At 46.7% G+C, this 21,855-nt stretch overlaps 1 protein-coding gene across 1 annotated transcript; it reads right to left on the bottom strand.

Annotated features, from left to right (window-relative positions):
- Window positions 1–19,476: 19,476 nt before the first annotated feature.
- Window positions 19,477–20,860, bottom strand: LOC109767638 (CASP-like protein 4B1). Its single transcript, XM_020326374.4, has 3 exons — window positions 20,359–20,860; window positions 20,110–20,230; window positions 19,477–19,977 (listed from the first exon to the last, which is right to left on the bottom strand). The coding sequence occupies exons 1-3, from the start codon at window positions 20,724–20,726 to the stop codon at window positions 19,807–19,809; spliced, it is 660 nt and encodes a 219-aa protein (XP_020181963.1). The 5' UTR covers window positions 20,727–20,860; the 3' UTR covers window positions 19,477–19,806.
- Between the last annotated feature and the right edge of the window lie 995 nt (window positions 20,861–21,855).

Raw genomic sequence — 21,855 nt, 5'->3', positions numbered from 1 at the left:
GAGCTCGGGAATCGTCTTATCCATCCCTTGCATGTTATAGTTCATCACGAAGCTCTTGTAGCTTGGTGGTAGTGATTGAAGAATTCTGTCAATGACGCTATCATCCGGAAGATTAACTCCCAGTTGAATCAAGTGATTATTATACCCAGACATTCTGAGTATATGCTCACTGACAGAACTATTCTCCTCCATCTTGCAGCTGTAGAACTTATTGGAGACTTCATATCTCTCAATCCGGGCATTTGCTTGAAATATTAACTTCAACTCCTGGAACATCTCATATGCTCCATGACGTTCAAAACGTCATTGAAGCCCCGGTTCTAAGCCGTAAAGCATGGCACACTGAACTATCGAGTAGTCATCAGCTTTGCTCTGCCAGACGTTCATAACATCTGGTGTTGCTCCTGCAGCAGGTTTGGCACCTAGCGGTGCTTCCAGGACGTAATTCTTCTGTGCAGCAATGAGGATAATCCTCAAGTTATGGACCCAGTCCGTGTAATTGCTACCATCATCTTTCAACTTTTCTTTCTCAAGGAACGCATTAAAATTCAACGGAACAACAACACGAGCCATCTATCTACAACAAACATAGACATGCAAAATACTATCAGGTACTAAGTTCATGATAAATTTAGGTTCAATTAATCATATTACTTAAGAACTCCCACTTAGATAGACATCCCTCTAATCATCTAAGTGATCACGTGATCCAAATCAACTAAACCATAACCGATCATCACATGAAATGGAGTAGTTTTCAATGGTGAACATCACTATGTTGATCATATCTACTATATGATTCACGCTCGACCTTTCGGTCTCAGTGTTCCGAGGCCATATCTGCATATGCTAGGCTCGTCAAGTTTACCCTGAGTATTCTGTGTGTGCAAAACTGGCTTGCACCCGTTGTAGATGGACGTAGAGCTTATCACACCCGATCATCACGTGGTGTCTCGGCACGACGAACTTTGGCAATGGTGCATACTCAGGGAGAACACTTTTATCTTGAAATTTAGTGAGAGATCATCTTATAATGCTACCGTCAATCAAAGCAAGATAAGATGCATAAAAGATAAACATCACATGCAATCAATATAAGTGATATGATATGGCCATCATCATCTTGTGCTTGTGATCTCCATCTCCGAAGCACCATCATGATCACCATCGTCACCGGCGCGACAACTTGATCTCCATCGTAGCATCGTTGTCGTCTCGCCAACTATTGCTTCTACGACTATCGCTACCGCTTAGTGATAAAGTAAAGCAATTACAGGGCGATTGCATTGCATACAATAAAGCGACAACCATATGGCTCCTGCCAGTTGCCGATAACTCGGTTACAAAACATGATCATCTCATACAATAAAATATAGCATCGTGCCTTGACCATATCACATCACAACATGCCCTGCAAAAACAAGTTAGACGTCCACTACTTTGTTGTTGAAAGTTTTACGTGGCTGCTACGGGCTGAGCAAGAACCGTTCTTACCTACGCATCAAAACCACAACGATGGTTCGTCAAGTTAGTGCTGTTTTAACCTTCTCAAGGACCGGGCGTAGCCACACTCGGTTCCACTAAAGTTGGAGAAACTGACACCCGCTAGTCACCTGTGTGCAAAGCACAGCGGTAAAACCAGTCTCGCGTAAGCGTACGCGTAATGTCGGTCCGGGCCGCTTCATCCAACAATACCACCGAACCAAAGTGTGACATGCTGGTAAGCAGTATGACTTGTATCGCCCACAACTCACTTGTGTTCTACTCGTGCATATAACATCAACGCATAAAACCTGGCTCTGATGCCATTGTTGGGGAACGTAGTAATTTCAAAAAAAAATCTACGCACACGCAAGATCATGGAGATGCATAGCAACAAGAGGGGAGAGTGTGTCCATGTACCCTCGTAGACCGAAAGCGGAAGCATTAGCACAACACGGTTGATGTAGTCGTAGATCTTCATGATCCGACCGATCAAGTACCGAACGCACGGCACCTCCGAGTTCAGCACACGTTCAACTCGATGACGTCCCTCGAACTCCGATCCAGCCGAGCTTGGAGGGAGAGTTCCGTCAGCACGATGGCGTGGTGACGATGATGATGTTCTACCGACGCAGGGCTTCGCCTAAGCACCGCTACGATATTATCGAGGTGGATTATGGTGGAGGGGGGCACCGCACCCGGCTAAGAGATCAAGAGATCAATTGTTGTGTCTATGGGGTGCCCCCCTCCTCCGTATATAAAGGGGGGAGGAGGAGAGGGCCGGCCAAGGGGGTGGCGCGCCCTAGGAGGGGGAAACCTACTCCAAGTAGGTTTGCCCCTCCCTTTCCTAGTCCAAGAAGGAGGGGGAAGGAAGGAGTGGGAGAGGGGAAAGGCAAGAGGGCGCCGCCCCCCTCCTTGTCCTATTCGGACTCAAGGGGAGGGGGCGCGCCTTAGTTCCCGGGGGGGTTCCGGTAACCCCCGGTACTCCGATAAATGTCTGAAACCTTCCGGAACCTTTCCGGTGTCCAAACATAGTCGTCCAATAAATCAATCTTCATGTCTCAGCCATTTTGAGACTCCTCGTCATGTCCGTGATCACTTCCGGGACTCCGAACTACCTTCGGTACATCAAAACACATAAACTCATAATATAACCATCATCGAACTTCAAGCGTGCGGACCCTACGGGTTCGAGAACTATGTAGACATGACCGAGACACATCTCCGGTCAATAACCAATAGCGGAACCTGGATGCTCATATTGGCTCCCACATATTCTACGAAGATCTTTATCGGTCAAACCGCATAACAACATACGTTGTTCCCTTTGTCATCGGTATGTTACTTGCCCGAGATTCGATCGTCGGTATCTCAATACCTAGTTCAATCTCGTTACCGCCAAGGCTCTTTACTTGTTCCGTAATACATCATCCCGCAACTAACTCATTAGTTGCAATGCTTGCAAGGCTTATAGTGATGTGTATTACCGAGTGGGCCCAGAGATACCTCTCCGTCAATCGGAGTGACAAATCCTAATCTCGAAATACGGCAACCCAACAAGTACCTTCGGAGACACCTGTAGAGCACCTTTATAATCACCCAGTTATGTTGTGACGTTTGGTAGCACACAAAGTGTTCCTCCAGTAAACAAGAGTTGCATAATCTCATAGTTATAGGAACATGTATAAGTCATGAAGAAAGCAATAGCAACATACTAAACGATCAAGTGCTAACCTAACGGAATGGGTCATGTCAATCACATCATTCTCCTAATGATGGGATCCCGTTAATCAAATGACAACTCTTTGTCCATGGCTAGGAAACATAACCATCTCTGATTAACGAGCTAGTCAAGTAGAGTCATACTAGTGACATTCTGTTTGTCTATGTATTCACACATGTATCATGTTTCCGGTTAATACAATTCTAGCATGAATAATAAACATTTATCATGATATAAGGAAATAAATAATAACTTTATTATTGCCTCTAGGGCATATTTCCTTCAGTTCTTTTAAAGTGCTTGGACGAGGACCAAGCGAGAGTTGCTATGGGAGAGGTCCATGAAGGTATTTGTGGCACTCATCAGTCGGCTCCCAAGATGAAATGGTTACTATGACGTGCTGGGTTTTATTGGCCAACAATGGTTAGTGATTGCTTCCGGTACTATAAAGGATGTGAAGCTTGTCAAAAGTTTGGTGATATTCAGTTAGCTTTCGCTGCTATGTTACATCCTATTATCAAGCCGTGGCCTTTTAGAGGTTGGGGATTAGATTTTATTGGAGAGATTCATCCTTCTTCTTCAAAGGGGCATCAGTTCGTGTTGGTGGCAACTGATTATTTCACTAAATGGTCTGAAGCAATACCACTCAAAAATATGACGCATACAGAGGTAATTCAGTTCATAACTGAGCATATTATTCATAGATTCGGCATTCCTCAAACATTAACTACGGACCAAGGTTCATCCTTTATGTCACATCAAGTCAGAGAATTTGCCGAATGATATAAGATAAAGTTGCTCAATTCCTCTCCATATTATGCCCAAGCTAATGGACAAGCTGAGTCTAGTAATAAAGTATTAATCAAGCTCATCAAGAAGAAGATTGAGGATAATCCAAGGAGATGGAATGAGCTATTGTCCGAAGCTTTGTGGCACACAGAATCTCAAGGCATGGTGCTACAAAGGTAACTCCATATGAGCTCGTATATGGTCAAGAGGCCGTTTTACCAGTGGAAGTGAATTTGAATGCTTTGAGAATAGCCAAACAAAATGATTTATCGGAGATAGACTTCTATAACTTGATGATGGACAATATTGATGAAGTCGCCGATAAACGTTTGGCTGCTTTGAATGCCATAGAGAGAGATAAGTTGAGGGTGGCAAGAGCTTACAATAAGAAGGTCAAGTTGAAGAATTATTAAGTTGGCGATTGATACGTCTCCAACGTATCTATAATTTTTGATTGCTCCATGCTATATTATCTTCTGTTTTGGACATTATTGGGCTTTATTATTCGCTTTTATATTATTTTTGGGACTAACCTATTAACCGGAGGCCCAGCCCGGAATTGCTGTTTGTTGCCTATTTCAGAGTTTTGCAGAAAAAGAATATCAAACAGAGTCCAAACGGAATGAAACCTACGGGAACGTGATTTTCGGAACGAACATGATCCAGGAGACTTGGACCCTACGTCAAGCAACCAACAGGGAAGCCACGAGGTAGGGGGGCGCGCCTACCCCCCTAGGGCGCGCCCTCCACCCTCGTGGGCCCCCTGTTGCTCCACCAACGTACTTCTTCCTCCTATATATACCTACGTACCCCCAAACGATTAGATACGGAGCCAAAAACCTAATTCCACCGCCGCAACCTTCTGTACCCACGAGATCCCATCTTGGGGCCTGTTCCGGAGCTCCGCCGGAAGGGGCATCGATCATGGAGGGCTTCTACATCAACACCATAGCCCCTCCGATGAAGTGTGAGTAGTTTACCTCAGACCTTAGGGTCCATAGTTATTAGCTAGATGGCTTCCTCTCTCTTTTTGGATCTCAATACAATGTTCTCCCCCTCTCTCGTGGAGATTTATTCGATGTAATCTTCTTTTGCGGTGTGTTTGTTGAGACCGATGAATTGTGGGTTTATGATCAAGTTTATCTATGAACAATATTTGAATCTTCTGAATCCTTTTATGTATGATTGGTTATCTTTGCAAGTCTCTTCGAATTATCAGTTTGGTTTGGCTTACTAGATTGATCTTTCTTGCAATGGGAGAAGTGCTTAGCTTTGGGTTCAATCTTGCGGTGTCCTTTCCCAGTGGTAGTAGGGGCAGCAAGGCACGTATTGTATTGTTGCCATCGAGGATAACAAGATGGGGTTTTTATCATATTGCATGAATTTATCCCTCTACATCATGTCATCTTGCTTAAGGCGTTACTCTGTTCACCTTTCAAAAAAAGGTGTTACTCTGTTCTTATGAACTTAATACTCTAGATGCATGCTGGATAGCGGTCGATGTGTGGAGTAATAGTAGTAGATGCGGGCAGGAGTCGGTCTACTTGTCTCAGACGTGATGCCTATATACATCATCATACCTAGATATTCTCATAACTATGCTCAATTCTGTCAATTGCTCAAGCGTAATTTGTTCACCCACCATAAAATACTTATGCTCATGAGAGAAGCCACTAGTGAAACCTATGGCCCCCGGGTCTATCTTCATCATATTAATCTTTCAACACTCAGTTATTTCCTTTGCCTTTTATTTTACTTTGCATCTTTATCATAAAAATACCAAAAATATTATCCTATCATATCTATCAGATCTCACTCTCGTAAGTGACCGTGTAGGGATTGACAACCCCTTATCGCGTTGGTTGTGAGGATTTATTTGTTTTGTGTAGGTGCGAGGGACTCGCGCGTAGCCTCCTACTGGATTGATACCTTGGTTCTCAAAAACTGAGGGAAATACTTACGCTACTTTGCTGCATCACCCTTTCCTCTTCAAGGGAAAACCAACGCAGTGCTCAAGAGGTAGCAAGAAGGATTTCTGGCGTCGTTGCCGGGGAGGTCTACACAAAAGTCAACATACCAAGTACCCATCACAAACCCTTATCTCCCGCATTACATTATTTGCCATTTGCCTCTCATTTTCCTCTCCCCCACTTCACCCTTGCCGTTTTATTCGCCCTCTCTTTTTCGTTCGCCCCTTTTTCATTTGCTTGTCGTTATGGCTAGTCCTCTATCTTCTCCGTTGTCTCCCGAGAATGAAGTTCTAAATTTTAAACAAAGGGAGGGAGAAAATCTAAAAGACGCTTGGTATAGAATTTGCAATGCTCAAAATAGATCTGCCAGGAAGCAATCTACTTCCGTTCTTCTCCGCAATTTTTATGTAGGCGCTAATCCTTGGTACAGATATATCCTTGGTACCATTACCGGAGGGAATTTCTTGGGCAGCCATACTTTTGACTCTTATAATGCTATGATAGATTTATTTGGCTCACCACCTCTTTTGGTTAATGGAACTATGTTAACTTTGGAGCATGTAATGCAAAGACTTGAAATTATTGAAAATAAAGTTGCTACCGTAGAGTTAATTGAAAATCTGGATAAAAAGATCCACAACCAAATTATCCAATATGGATCTAAGGTAGGAGTCACTTTGAAAAATATTAAGGAAAAGGAACCCATAGTTAATGAGAGAATAAATCAAGATTCCACTAGAATCGATAAACTTGAGGGTATCATTACCAACTTGGGAACCGCTTTTTCTTCCATAAAGAATACTCCTAGTCCCCCAACTAAAATTTCCAAGCTTATGTATGTTCCTAAAAATAAGGGTGAATCCTCTAGTAAAGAAACTGCGGATCTTAAATCTATAAGTATTCATCCCAATCTTTTTGCTTTCATTAAGGAACCATTTGCTACAAATGAATTTTTCGATCTTGTTCCTAAAAGTTTGATAATTAATAGAAATAAATAAACCCTAAGGGATGATAGATGTCTAGTTAAAGAATTGCCTACCAAAGATGGCAATACCTAGATCTATCCTTGCTATTATGCCTAGCTAGGGGCGTTAAACGATAGCGCTTGTTGGGAGGCAACCCAATTTTATTTTTAGTTTTTTGCTTTTTGCTTCTGTTTAGGAATAAATACTTGATCTAGCCTCTGGTTAGATGTGTTTTTATGTTTTAATTAGTGTTTGTGCCAAGTTAAACCTATAGGATCTTCTTGGATGATAGTTATTTGATCTTGCAGAAATTTCCAGAAACTTTCTGTTCACGAAAACAATTGTTACAAATCACCAGAACGTGATAAAATATTGATTCCAATTGCTGCTGTTCAATAATCAAATTTTCTAGGTCGTCCTATTTTGTCTGATTTTTTTGAGGTCCAGAAGTTTGCGTTAGTTACAGATTACGACAGACTGTTCTGTTTTTGACAGATTCTGTTTTTCGTGTGTCGTTTGCTTATTTTGATGATTCTATGGCTAGTAAAAGAGTTTATAAACCATAGATAAGTTGGAATACAGTAGGTTTAACACCAATATAAATAAATAATGAGTTCATTACAGTACCTTGAAGTGGTCTTTTGTTTTCTTTCGCTAACGGAGCTCACGAGATTTTCTGCTGAGTTTTGTGTTGTGAAGTTTTCAAGTTTTGGGTGAAAGATTTGATGGATTATGGAACAAGGAGTGGCAACAGCCTAAGCTTGGGGATTCCCATGGCACCCCCAAGATAATCTAAGGACACCAAAAAGCCAAAGCTTGGGGATGCCCCGGAAGGCATCCCCTCTTTCATCTACTTCCATCGGTAATTTTACTTGGAACTATATTTTTATTCACCACATGAGATGTGTTTTGCTTGGAGCGTCTTGTATGATTTGAGTCTTTGCCTTTTAGTTTACCACAATCAACCTTGCTGTACACACTCTTTTGAGAGAGACACACATGATTCGGAAATTATTAGAATACTCTATGTGCTTCACTTATATCTTTTGAGTTATATAGTTTTTGCTCTAGTACTTCACTTATATCTTTTAGAGCACGGTGGTGGATTTGTTTTATAGAAACTATTGATCTCTCATGCTTCACTTAGATTATTTTGAGAGTCTTAAATAGCATGGTAATTTGCTTTAAAAAATCCTAATATGCTAGGTATTAAAGATTAGTAAAAACTTTCTTATGAGTGTGTTGAATACTAAGAGAAGTTTGATGCTTGATGATTGTTTTGAGATATGGAGGGAGTAATATTAAAGTCGTGCTAGTTGAGTAGTTGTGAATTTGAGAAATACTTGTGTTTAAGTTTGCAAGTCCCGTAGCATGCACATATGGTAAACGTTATGTAACAAATTTGAAACATGAGGTGTTCTTTGATTGCCCTCCTTATGAGTGGCGGTCGGGGACGAGCGATGGCCTTTTCCTACCAATCTAACCCCCTAGGAGCATGCGCATAGTGCTTGGTTTTTGATGACTTGTAGATTTTTGCAATAAGTATATGAGTTCTTTATGGCTAATGTTGAGTCCATGGATTATACGCACTCTCACCTTTCCATCATTGCTAGCCTCTTCGGTACCGTGCATTGCCCTTTCTCACATTGAGAGTTGGTGCAAACTTCGCCGGTGCATCCAAACCCCGTGATATGATACGCTCTTTCACACATAAACCTCCTTATATCTTCCTCAAAACAGCCACCATACCTACCTATTATGGCATTTCCATAGCCATTCCGAGATATATTGCCATGCAACTTTCCACCATTCCGTTTATCATGACACATTCATCATTGTCATATTGCTTTGCATGATCATTTAGTTGACATAGTATTTGTGGCAAAGCCACCGTTCATAATTCTTTCATACATGTCACTCTTGGTTCAATGCATATCCCGGTACACCGCCGGAGACATTAATATAGAGTCATACTTTGTTCTAGTATCGAGTTGTAATCATTGAGTTGTAAATAAATAGAAGTGTGATGATCATCATTTTCTAGAGCATTGTCCCAAGTGAGGAATCAAAAAGAGAGAGAAATGCCATAAAAAAAAGAGAAGGCCCAAAAAAAGAGAGAAAAAGAGTGAAGGTACAATGTTACTATCCTTTTACCACACTTGTGCTTCAAAGTAGCACCATAATCTTCATGATAGAGAGTCTCTTGTTTTGTCACTTTCATATACTAGTGGGAATTTTTCATTATAGAACTTGGCTTGTATATTCCAACAATGGGCCTCCTCAAGTGCCCTAGGTCTTCGTGAGCAAGCAAGTTGGATGCACATCCACTTAGTTTCTTTTGTTGAGCTTTCATATATTTATAGCTCTAGTGCATCCGTTGCATGGCAATCCCTACTCCTTGCATTAACATCAATCGATGGGCATCTCCATAGCTCATTGATTAGCCTCGTTGATGTGAGACTTTCTCCTTTTTTGTCTTCTCCACATAACCCCCATCATCATATTCTATTCCACCCATAGTGCTATGTCCATGGCTCGCGCTCATGTATTGCGTGAAGGTTTATAAAGTTTGAGATTACTAAAGTATGAAACAATTGCTTGGCTTGTCATCGGGGTTGTGCATGATGAGAGCATTCTTGTGTGACGAAAATGAGCATGACTAAACTATATGATTTTGTAGGGATGAACTTTCTTTGGCCATGTTATTTTGAGAGGACATAATTGCTTAGTTAGTATGCTTGAAGTATTATTATTTTTATGTCAATATGAACTTTTATCTTGAATCTTTCGGATCTGAATATTCATACCACAATTAAGAAGAATTACATTGAAATTATGCCTAGTAGCACTCCGCATAAAAAATTCTGTTTTTATCATTTACCTACTCGAGGACGAGCAGGAATTATGCTTGGGGATGCTTGATACGTCTCCAACATATCTATAATTTTTGATTGCTCCATGCTATATTATCTTCTGTTTTGGACATTATTGGGCTTTATTATTCACTTTTATATTATTTTGGGACTAACCTATTAACCGGAGGCCCAGCCCAGAATTGATGTTTTTGCCTATTTCAGAGTTTTGCAGAAAAATAATATCAAACGGAGTCCAAACGGAATGAAACCTTCGGGAACGTGATTTTCGGAACGAACATGATCCAGGAGACTTCGGCCCTATGTCAAGCAACCAACAGGGAAGCCACGAGGTAGGGGGCGCGCCTACCCCCCTAGGGCGCGCCCTCCACCCTCGTGGGCCCCCTGTTGCTCCACCGACGTACTTCTTCCTCCTATATATACCTACGTACCCCCAAACGATCAGATACGGAGCCAAAAACCTAATTCCACCGCCGCAACCTTATGTACCCACGAGATCCCATCTTGGGGCCTGTTTCGGAGCTCCGCCGGAAGGGGCATCGATCACGGAGGGCTTCTACATCAACACCATAGCCCCTCCGATGAAGTGTGAGTAGTTTACCTCAGACCTTCGGGTCCATAGTTATTAGCTAGATGGCTTCCTCTCTCTTTTTGGATCTCAATACAATGTTTTCCCCCTCTCTCGTGGAGATCTATTCGATGTAATCTTCTTTTGCGGTGTGTTTGTTGAGACCGATGAATTGTGGGTTTATGATCAAGTTTATCTATGAACAATATTTGAATCTTCTGAATTCTTTTATGTATGATTGGTTATCTTTGCAAGTCTCTTCGAATTATCAGTTTGGTTTGGCCTACTAGATTGATCTTTCTTGCAATGGGAGAAGTGCTTAGCTTTGGGTTCAATCTTGCGGTGTCCTTTCCCAGTGACAGTAGGGGCAGTAAGGCACGTATTGTATTGTTGCCATCGAGGATAACAAGATGGGGTTTTTATCATATTGCATGAATTTATCCCTCTACATCATATCATCTTGCTTAAGGCGTTACTCTGTTCTTATGAACTTAATACTCTAGTTGCATGCTGGATAGCGGTCGATGTGTGGAGTAATAGTAGTAGATGTAGGCAGGAGTCGGTCTACTTGTCTCGGACGTGATGCCTATATACATCATCATATCTAGATATTCTCATAACTATGATCAATTCTGTCAATTGCTCAATAGTAATTTGTTCACCCACCATAAAATACTTATGCTCATGAGAGAAGCCACTAGTGAAACCTATGGCCCCCGGGTCTATCTTCATCATATTAATCTTTCAACACTCAGTTATTTCCTTTGCCTTTTATTTTACTTTGCATCTTTATCATAAAAATACCAAAAATATTATCCTATCATATCTATCAGATCTCACTCTCGTAAGTGACCGTGTAGGGATTGACAACCCCTTATCGCGTTGGTTGCGAGGATTTATTTGTTTTGTGTAGGTGCGAGGGACTCGCGCGTAGCCTCCTACTGGATTGATACCTTGGTTCTCAAAAACTGAGGGAAATACTTACGCTACTTTGCTGCATCACCCTTTCCTCTTCAAGGGAAAACCAACGCAGTGCTCAAGAGGTAGCAGCGATCTCGTGTGGAAGGTGATTCTACCAATTGGTTCAAAAGATAGAAAATTCGGGAAGTGGTCTCCAAGTTGGGAAGGTCCTTTTAAGATTACAAGAGTGGTTCCCGGAAACTCATAATTGGTGGAATCCGTACAAGGCACATTATTACCTCGAGCTCTCAATGGCAAATATTTAAAGAAGTATCACCCAAGTGTGTGGCAAGAAGCCTAGATAGGCAAACGGTCGATATATAACTATCACCCTTAGCATAAACATGGCCGATATATAATAATCGCCCTAAGAACATATAAATGGCCGATGGAGTGTTGACATCGTCCTTAGAACAAATATGGTACAAGTTATTTTTCGGCATCCTAGCTTTGCCGAAAAAGAGGGGGGCATGTGTTGACGCTCAAAAGTGGCACAATGGTAAAAGTTCCTTTAAGCTATGTCAAGATTAATTCAAACTGATGATTGGAGGTCATCATGGGATGGCTCTCTTCGAGAAGATCAAGATGGATATGAAGATGGTCTAAAACGGAGTTCGGATGCAAAAGTTATGACAACTTCAGATATGCTCATGTTGACACCAAATTAAAGAATGGCTTGAAACCCAATTAAGATGTCCTTGTATGTAAAAATGATCAACACGAATTGTCTTCTTCTCGTTGAAACGGTCGATTTTGATATAAAAATTGTCTTAATCCGAGGTCATATGCAAAAGTTACAGCCAGTACAAGATGCTGCTACACTGGATGGTCGGACACTCCGGGGAAAACCATCCGGGTTTTGATTTTCTCTGTCGATGGCCGGACACTCCGGATATGTTCGTCCGGGTTTTGAATTCCGCTGCTGCAGACTTCGGAAAACAGCCGAAAACCCCCTCAAGATGGCCTTAGATAAAAAAACGTTCAACATCAAAGTTATTCGTCTCGTCGAAACGGTCAAGATTGCTTTTGTGCTCGTTTCCATCCGAGGTCGTTTACTCCCCCAAACATGGCCCGCAAGGTGCAGCCAGATTTTACCGAACAGTTTTGGAAAGTTCGGACCAAACAAATCCGAATTGGACTAGGGTTTTGGACGTGAATTGAAGCCTTCTCCTTGCTCGGGAAGTCCAGCCTCCTCTTACATACTTAAGGGGTGACGACCGATTGAACAACAACACACAATCGCAAAACCCATCTACAAACTTTCATCTCCTACCCTAGTTTTCTGCTTCTCGTTCATCGGTGTTCTTCGCTTTGGAGAGCTTCGATCTACGAAGTCCTAGGGGCGGGCGAACCGACCTAGGGCAGCCCATCACCTCCGTGCGTCCAGACGGGGTCTCTCCCGGCCGTGTGGGGTTTTGGGTCTTCAAAAGAGCTTGCTGGATTGTCTTGCGTATCGCGCTTCCGGTGAGCCTCCTTCGGCGACGTGTCTTGCGTATCGCACTCGACGCCGAGGGTACACGGTGACGTGTTCGTGTGCGAACACCATGTTTTGTGGTCAAACAACTCCTCCATATCACCATATGTTAGAACTATCAAAAAATAGTAGCCATCCTTTTTGATGATTAACTTGCCATGATGTATGTAATGAAACTACTACAAATCTACATAACTCAAACATAGAGAAAACACACACACACACACACAAAACACCAAAAAATGCCATGATGTACAAAAATAAATGTTCTAAGCAGTTTGCAATGTGGAAATTATAAATATGTTGTAGAACGTTTGCCATGTGACAAATCCAAAAAAGTAGTCTAAAACTTGTCATGTGACCATAACAGAAACTGAGGATTTCCAAAAATTACAAAAAGAAAAATGGCCTTGGTTTAAAATTTGCCATGGCAATTGTAGACAAACAAAAATCTATGTGTTTCCATGTGAGTAGTACACGTGATGGCTATCCAATAAAAACATAGTACGAGTGGCATGACAAAATTTTAAATTTTTGCTCTATAGGGCATGGCAAATGAAAAAAGTACGGTCACATGAGAAATTTTCAAAAAACAAATCTTAGTGAACATGGCAACTGTATATGTTTGCACACAAAAATGACACACACCAAACTTTGAAAAAAATAGTTGTTAACTTAAAATCCTGGAAATTTGCCATGTGTGACAAAAATTAGGGAAACTGCAGGACCTGGCAAATTCTAGGGGAAGGGGAGGGGATCTGTTGGTGACATCGCAAAATATATAGAAACTGTTTTAAAAAGGTCACATGTGCAAACTTTGAAAAAATGTTGTTATCTAAAATTTACCATGGTAATTGTAGTCAAACAAAATTCTTAGTTTTGCCATGTGATTATTGCACATGATAGTGATCTTTTAAAAATATAGTACAAGTGACATGGATTTTTTTTAAATCTCTATGAGGCATGGCAATGAAGAAAAAAATATGGTTACATGGAAATTTTGGGATTTTTTCTCATTGAACATGTAAACTGTATATATTTTTAATAAAAATGGACATTGGCAAACTTACAAAACATAGTTATTAACTAAAGACCATGGCAAAATTTGGGGGAAATGCGGGACATGGCAAATTCTAGGGATAACATTGGTCACTGAAAGCAGGGAAACTTCACAAGAATGTTCATTGATTGATGGAAATAATCAGGAAAATGTGGAAATATAGGTAATAATTGCCATGAGATATGTTAGAAAAAAGAACACCAAATTGCCATGTTGTCAAAGTTCACATTGGAGAGTCCAAAATTGGACATGAAGGAGAAAATTTGCCATCTTTGTACATCTTTCCTACTTGGATGATGGAAAAAGCAGGAAAGTCATAGCCAAGGAGGTGTTTGATAGTCTGCAGGAGGCCCAACCAAGCCCGTGCGGTGCAAAAAATTGGACGTTTGGTTACTTCGGCTGCATGCGATTCCTGGGCCACATGAACCTTAAAGCAGTATCGCACCAGGCTAAAGGGGAACGACTGAACCGTTGTTTCTCTAGAGCCAGGCTTGCGAGAGCCACACATGCCTCTCGCCTGCACATGTTGGGAAGCGCGGGAGACAATGGGGCGTCTCATAACTGCCTCCCCTCTTCGATGTCACCACCCACTGCGCATTCGCGCCACACTCCATCTCTCTCACACAACTCTAGGGTTTCTCTGATGGTGGACCATCAACTGCGCCGCCTCACTCCCATCGCCGCCGGCAACCCAATCCACGACCGGTGGCTCGCAGATATGTGCTAGGTTCTTGCTATAATCTGAATGCTTGCTATGTTGTCGCTATGAGCAAACTGCTTGCTAGGTTCTTGATGTTCTTGCTATGTGAATGCTTGTTTACTATCTTGCGATGATCAAATGTGCTAGCCTAGTGTTTCGAATGGTAACCTTACTATATGTGTTCGGTTTGAATGGAATGCATGGTCAGAGTAGAAAAACTGTGCATGCATGATCGGAGTAGGACAAATGTGGATGCATGAATAGAGTAGGATAAATATGCATGAAATTGAGCATTGGTACGATGCACCACGATCATGGAAATTGCAATTGGGCATTCCTATGGTTAGTGCATCATGTCAATGAAAATTGCCTCGATCAATGCATCATGGCATTGCTAAGGTTACCTACTCCTATCTTCTGAACTGGCAAGGTTGTAAAGACAGAGTAGGATACCGTTGGTCAAGGGGTCTATGTCGTCATTGGTGCGGAGGACACCGAGGACATCATCCCGACGAACAGGTGGCTAAAGAGGGCGAACATGCCGGGTAGGATAGCAGAGATGATGAAGCCTCTGGGGATTGGCTGCATACCAATGCCTGGCCATAAGCTAGCAGGAGCAGAGCCACTAAGGTTCACCAACCAAGGACACTTTACACATTGTCATGCTCGTCATCCCGGCGAAGAGTGTTGCAATGGCGGCAACGCGTTGGGAGCTCCTCCAGATCCCATGAACCAACATCGCGTTGAGAGATTGGTCGTCGGGGTGGTCATCTCGAGCTCCCACAAGAACTTGGAGCGTGCCTCGGCAATGGGAATGAGAGATGCTGCATCGGCACCATCGATTACCCACGGCCGTCGGTGGGAAGAGGGAGTAGCTGTGCCAATTCCCCATCGCCAGCGGACGAGAAGAAGGGAACAACGACTCATGCTGCTCCACCAACCGCCATATCCACCCACTTCCTACAGGTCGATGGTAGCCACTTCTAGGAGTCCTCTGGTGCTACTCCAGCGTGCTGCTTTGTCCATGTGTTGATGCTCCGCCCACGATCGTGACCCGTATATTGCCGCTCCTTGTTCCCTCGAATCTTCCATCAAGCACCAGTTCATCCCATTTTGATGAGGGGATGAGGTTTCTCCAGCCTGGAAATAAACATTTCTCGATCGAGATCTGATCTTCTCTCAATGCTGATCACACCCCACCCCTTGCCCTTCTCCACCGACGACGACACCTTGCTCTTCCAGCACTCAAGATGACAAACGGCGCTGCTTCCACCCTTGTGACCGCTGGACAGAAGGAAGGAAAAGTCACGACCCTTGCTGACGACGAAGAGAACACACACATGAGCTTGGAGGGAGAGTGCAATGGGGAGGGAGAACCGACTAGGGCGGTGAGGATGTTCTCAAAGCGAATGCTTAACTATTTCTTTTGTCTCGCCCTGCTAGTCAACCGAGATGTCGGATGTAGTCACACAAGCACGATAGGGAGCAAGCTAATTTGGCAGGGGGTTGCCATGTTGTCCTTGCATCAAGATTCGTGTGCGGCATCTTGCAGACCTCGCTGTGTTCGCTCAAAAAAGTTGCCAACTCACTTCAGTTGTATAGCATTAAGTAAAACTATTATGAGAAAACACTTTTTTAGAATTAATATGAGAAAAAAGATTGGGTTGTATGCATACACCGTGCAGCCACCCTAACACGGTTGCTAGTATTGTTTTGGGAGAGTAAATTGTAAAAAACCACCACAACTGGGGGCCCTAATTCAGAAAACTGCCATCATTCAATTTTTTTTTTTAAAACCACCAACATTGTGGTAACAGTTTTCAAAAAACGCTAATTGACCGATTATAGCAGTTTGACGCCAAATCTGACGGATGGGTCCCAATATAAGGTGCCACGTGGTGAGGGTGAAGACGCCGCCCGTCACGCATGTACTAACGGCGCTAACTTTGTTAGGTTTGACCAGTCCGCATCCATCGTTCCCAAAAATACGAATCCATCGCCGCGCCCTGCCTACTCCCGCATCGGCCGCCCCCCGCGCGCAGCATGCCTGCGCCCTAGTCGGCCGCCGGCAGGCCTGCCTCGCCGCGCCGCCGCCCGTCGCCCCGCACCAAGCATGTCCGCGCCTGCACGCTAGTCGGCCGCCGGCAGGCCTACCTCGCAGCGCCGCGTCCCGGCGAGCTCCGCCTCCTCCATGGCCTCACTTCGCCGTGCCCGGTTCGCCTCCCGCGGGCAGCCACCGACCAGCTTCAGATGCACACCGACCTCGTGGCCGCCACAAGGCGAACGAAGCGGGAGTGGGCCCAGGGCTAGACCAGAGGGGGATGCGTGCCTGGCGTGGATGGGAGCATCTGCTGCCGCAGCTTGCCGGTCCGCGGCGGGCGGCGAGCATGGCATGGGGCAGGAGACGGGAGGAGGAAGGCAAGCGCGCGGGGAGGAGCTGGAGGTGGCGGCGCACGGCTCGATCCACAACCGGCTGGACGGCTCGCGCGGCTTGTTCCCTTGCCGACGGCGAGCGTGGCTGGAGAGGATGCTGTCGGGCATGCGCGGCTTGGTCAGCAGCCGGTTGTCCGGTGCGCGCGGCTCGCTCCGCTGCAGGCGGCGAGCGTGGCGTGGACCAGGTGACGGGAGGAGGAGGAGGGGGAAGCGCGCAGGGGGAGCTGCAGGTGGCGGCGTTGGAGGAGTCGCGCCGGTGACGAGGTAGTTTGGCGGTGGTGACGAGCCATGGCGTGGGCGTGGCTGTGCGCATAGGGTGATTGATAAAATGCAGGAGAGAGAGTAAGGAGTGAAGATACTGACTGGTGGGCCCTATATCAACTTAGAGCATCTCCAGCCATTGGCCCCCGAGGAGGCGCTAAAATCGCCCCCGGGGCGCACCGGCGCAAACCGCGTGCTGGGGGCGTGATGCCCCCAGTCGCGGCGCCCACGATTTTTTGGAAAACTAAAATCCGGCACAAACAAGGCGCAAATTCAATCAAACTTTGGCGAGCTCATACATATTTAAAATATTTTACAAAAGAAGAAAAAAAACGCTACTAGGCCCGTCATCGCCCTCGCCGTTCCTCGCCGCCTGCCGCCCTTGAAGCTCTACATGCCGAGGAGCTTGTAGAACTGCGTGTAGTCGCCGCCGTCGTCGTCGTCGCCTCCTCCGCGGCCGCCGTCCCTGCTGCACCCCTCCCCAGGTTGGCGCGGCGGGTTGGACGGTCCGGGGGCGTCCTCGTCCTCGTCGCTGTCGAGGATCACCACGCTGTTCTCGTCCTCGCGCCCACGCTTGCGGACGGCTATCTCCTCCAGAGCTCGGCGCTGCCGGACCATCTCGTCGCGGAGGTAGTCGTCCCGCGCCCACTTTAGGGCCTCCTCGTCGGAGAAGCCGCGCCGGACTATGGCCTCGTACTCCGTGGGGAGGCTGGGCTCCCCTTTCGGCCTGACGAGGGCGAGGCGACCAGAGGTGGGGGAGGAGTCGGCGATGGGGACGCCAGAGCTGCGGGTGCGCTGGCTGACCGGCGTGTCCTGGGGCTCCGGCTTGACGGGGCGAAGGCAGGGAGAGCCGGACGAGCGGCCGGACGAGGAGGAGGACACCCCCGGGTCCATGCGCCTCGGCGTCCACGAGCTCCCACGCCGGTGGGAGAAGGACGGGGGAGCGGGGTACTCCAGCCTGGGCGTGTTGCCGCCCTTGATGTACTCGAGGACGGCCTCCAGCGTGCGGCCGGGTACGCCCCACCATCGGCGGCAGCCTTCGGAGTTGAGCCTTCCGGAGGGCACGACGCCGTTGGTGGCCTCGAGCTGCTCGGCGTGGCGGCGACGGAAGTAGGGCTCCACAGCGGGCTGTCGGGGACGTACCGCGGACCTTCCCTCGCCGCCTGCGGCAGAGAGGCGCGGATACGCGCGATCTCTGCACGCCACGCCGCCCCGGTGGGCTGGCACCGGGACCCCGCCGGAGCTGATCCTCCACGCCCCGGGCACCCGCATGTCCGGCGGGACCGGGCACTCGGCCTCATAGAGGAGCCGAGCTTCGTCCTCGTGAAGGTGGCGGCGGCCGAAGCCGTTCGCCGCCGCGCCATCGCCTGGGAAGCGCTCGGCCATGGTTGAACTGGAAACGGCAAGAAGAGGGGGAGGAACGGGGGTGTCGAGGAACGAGGGCATCGGCGGTGGAGAGTCTGTGGGTCACCGGCGCGCTGAAGGCGGCTTATATAGGCGGAGGCGCCGCGCGTACGCGTGGCCGCCGTGTGTACGCGTGGCGGGCGAGGGACGCGCGTCGTCCCGTCTTCACTGCGCCGCCCATGAGGCATCAATGGAGGAGGCTGACCGGCACGACAGCGAGCGGCAGCTTTGGCATTGATTCCGCCGCGGGAACCGAGGCGATGAGGACGACGAAGCAGCGAGAAGAGCCGAGTCGCTGCCAAGGAGGGCCCGCCGATTTTCGCGCCAAAAACGATTCGGCCGGCGCCCCCAAGTGCCCCCTAGCGCGCCGGGTTCAGCCTGGGTCCGCCAGCGCCAATTTCGGCCCGACCGGCGAAAAAAGGGCCTTTGGGGGCGCGACTGGGCCGATTTTTCGGCGCCGGCGGCCGAAAAATCGCCTGGGGGCTTTGTTGGGGGCGCGGCTGGAGATGCTCTTAACGGTCCAGGCTATTTTTTGTCCATGTCATCACTTACACGTGGGACCCATCCGTCAGATTCCGTATCAAACGTTGTTTATCATGTCATCAGTGTTTTCTGAAAACTGTCACCACAATGTTGGTGATTTTTTGAAAAAAATATCGAGTGATGGCGGTTTTTTTGAATTAGGGTTTTAAATTGTGATGGTTTTTTACAATTTAACGGGGCGTCGCAAATAAGTACTACAGATTAGTAAAGTTGGCATTAGTAGTAAGCAATCAATATTGGGGTGGTGGCGCAGTTGGCTAGCGCGTAGGTCTCATAGCTAAAAGTGAGTGATTCTGAATCTCCTCTCTCACCCCAAGACCCCCACAAAATGGTGATGAAAATGATCTCTTGACAACTTGGGTCGTCATGCAAACATCTGATCTTCAGATGCCACGAGCAACTCTGAACTTTGTTCCTTTTTGTCCCTCTTTTTTGCTCCTGGATCTAACTAGTTTTCTTCTACAAAAGAGTATTCACGAGCTTACTCTCAACTTTGTTTTTCTCCTGGAGTTAACTACTGTAATTTTCTTCTACAACAACCATGGATGGATGTCCCGACTCACAATGGGCTGACTGCATGGCTAGCTATAAGATAGTCGTACTACGCCTGTCTGGAGAACATGGCGGACAGGGCGAGCGCCGCGAAGGCGAGGAAGCCCAGGGCGATGGACGCGGCGATGGCGTCCGTGAAGACGTTGATCACCGCCGACCTCATGCGGATCGTGATCGGGAGAGCCGCCGCCGACGCCGTGACCAGCAGATACGCCACCGCCTGCATTCATTCAGATCATGGGAATATTTCAACTGCATGACACATGCATAGAGTCACCGCACACGGAAGCTGCATCTAAAATGGTCACGTCGTACACTACACTGGCCTAGGCAAGATTCTCTGCAACTTCACCTGATCGCCGGCGAAATCAAGGAAGCTCGCGTGTGCGTCGCCGCGGCGCATCCGGCGGAAGTTCTTCAACGCCTGCGCCGCAGAGTACACGAACGCGACCACGGACACCCCGAGAAGATACCTAGCAAATCAAGCATGCAAAGCGACCACCCAGCCCATGGTCAACAGTGCAACACCATGCACGCTCTCAGGAATGGCAGCATGACCGATCGAGCAGGATAGATATGATAATATGACGCGCACGCGCACCTGTACTCCTGGTAGCGGAGGAAGTCCATCCAGTCCCCGTGGCGGCAGGACGCGACGAGCGCCATGGCCACGAAGGACAGCAGCGCGGCGCCGGCGCGCAGCACGAGGACGATCCCGTTGAGCACCTGCGCCTGGTCGCCGCCGCCGTCGTTGTGCGCCTGGCGCGCCCTGTCCCTGCTAGGCGTCAGGGGCGTCGTCACCGTGGCAACGGGCGCCCTTGGGCCGCCGCCCTGCGAGACATGCGGCGACTTGGGCTTGACCGCCGCCTGGGCCGGCGCCGGGTGCGGGGAGAAAGGCGGCGGGGGCGGCGGGGGCTCGGGGACGTAGCGGTGGTCGTCCGGGGACGCGGCGTGCAGCTGCATAGCCATGATGATGCCTTAGCACGTAAGGGAACGAACGAACGGACGGCGGAGGAGCGTGTATAGAACTATAGATGTCTCGCTCGCATGCATTGCATTATTTGCGCTTTGCGAAAGCTGGGCGGGGCGGGTGATTAAAGGGGCCGCCGGTCGAGGGATTAAAGCCGGGAGAAGAAAGTGAGGGCGGTGGCTGTGGCTGTGGCTGTGGCTGTGACATGGCGCGCACTAGCTTTGGCTGGCTAGGTTGTTCAGCTGGCTAAGCAATGGACTCGATCGGGAGGGAAGGAAATAATTTGAAATGTGTGGGACCAACATGATGGACAAAAGGGGCATTGCTTAACGGGGTATGCAATCGTTCAAGAAAGCAGCTCCTAATAACAAGCGTACTTGCGTGGCAGGCTGAGAAATCGATGGAATGTCCATTATTAACACTACTAGTAGACTGCCCGTACGTTGGGACGGGCTTTTGAAAATTTGTATTTGTTGCATGTCAAATTTTACATAGATAGAAGATAGGCAATAATAAACAGAAAAATAATTGGAATAATTCGCTTGCTGTGTACTTTGATAAAAAAATGTAATTCGACCTTATACACCTGATGCACAAAATAAAGAAGGTGGTACACAAACATTGACTTCTTTATTCTGCACTGCATTGCAAATGATAATAACACTTGAATGTCTTTTTTAATTCTTAAAATCGATTTTCTCATGAAAGCATGTGCATTGTTATTATCCATTAATTAAAAACAACACATGAAGGAATTTTTTTTCTTTTATACAAATGTTACAACCAGAAACTTCATTGCAATATGCAATTGGCTGACAAACTACTACATAATATGGATTTAGGAGCTTGACGATAAAGGGCTTCCCCCGCTTTATATTATAAAGCGACCATCCGATACAACCAGCTCACTTGGGCCGCAACACAAACAAGCCCAAAATAAAAACGAGAGAAAAAGAAAGAGAAACAAATGCCGACACCGGTGGATCAACGAAACAAAGATGACCGGTAACCGCTGCACCCTCCGGTGAAGTACCACCGCGCTCCTAGCACCCGAAGCGTCGCGTACCGCGCAACACCTTCAAGAAGGAATGCGACGACGACGCCACTGCTGCCCGGACAAGTCCTAGG

The sequence above is a fragment of the Aegilops tauschii genome, chromosome 2, assembly GCF_002575655.3.
Source record: "Aegilops tauschii subsp. strangulata cultivar AL8/78 chromosome 2, Aet v6.0, whole genome shotgun sequence".
Classification (NCBI taxonomy): domain Eukaryota; kingdom Viridiplantae; phylum Streptophyta; class Magnoliopsida; order Poales; family Poaceae; genus Aegilops; species Aegilops tauschii.
The sequence above is the reverse complement of the archived record's forward strand: the minus strand, read 5'-3'. Positions and strand labels throughout refer to the sequence as shown.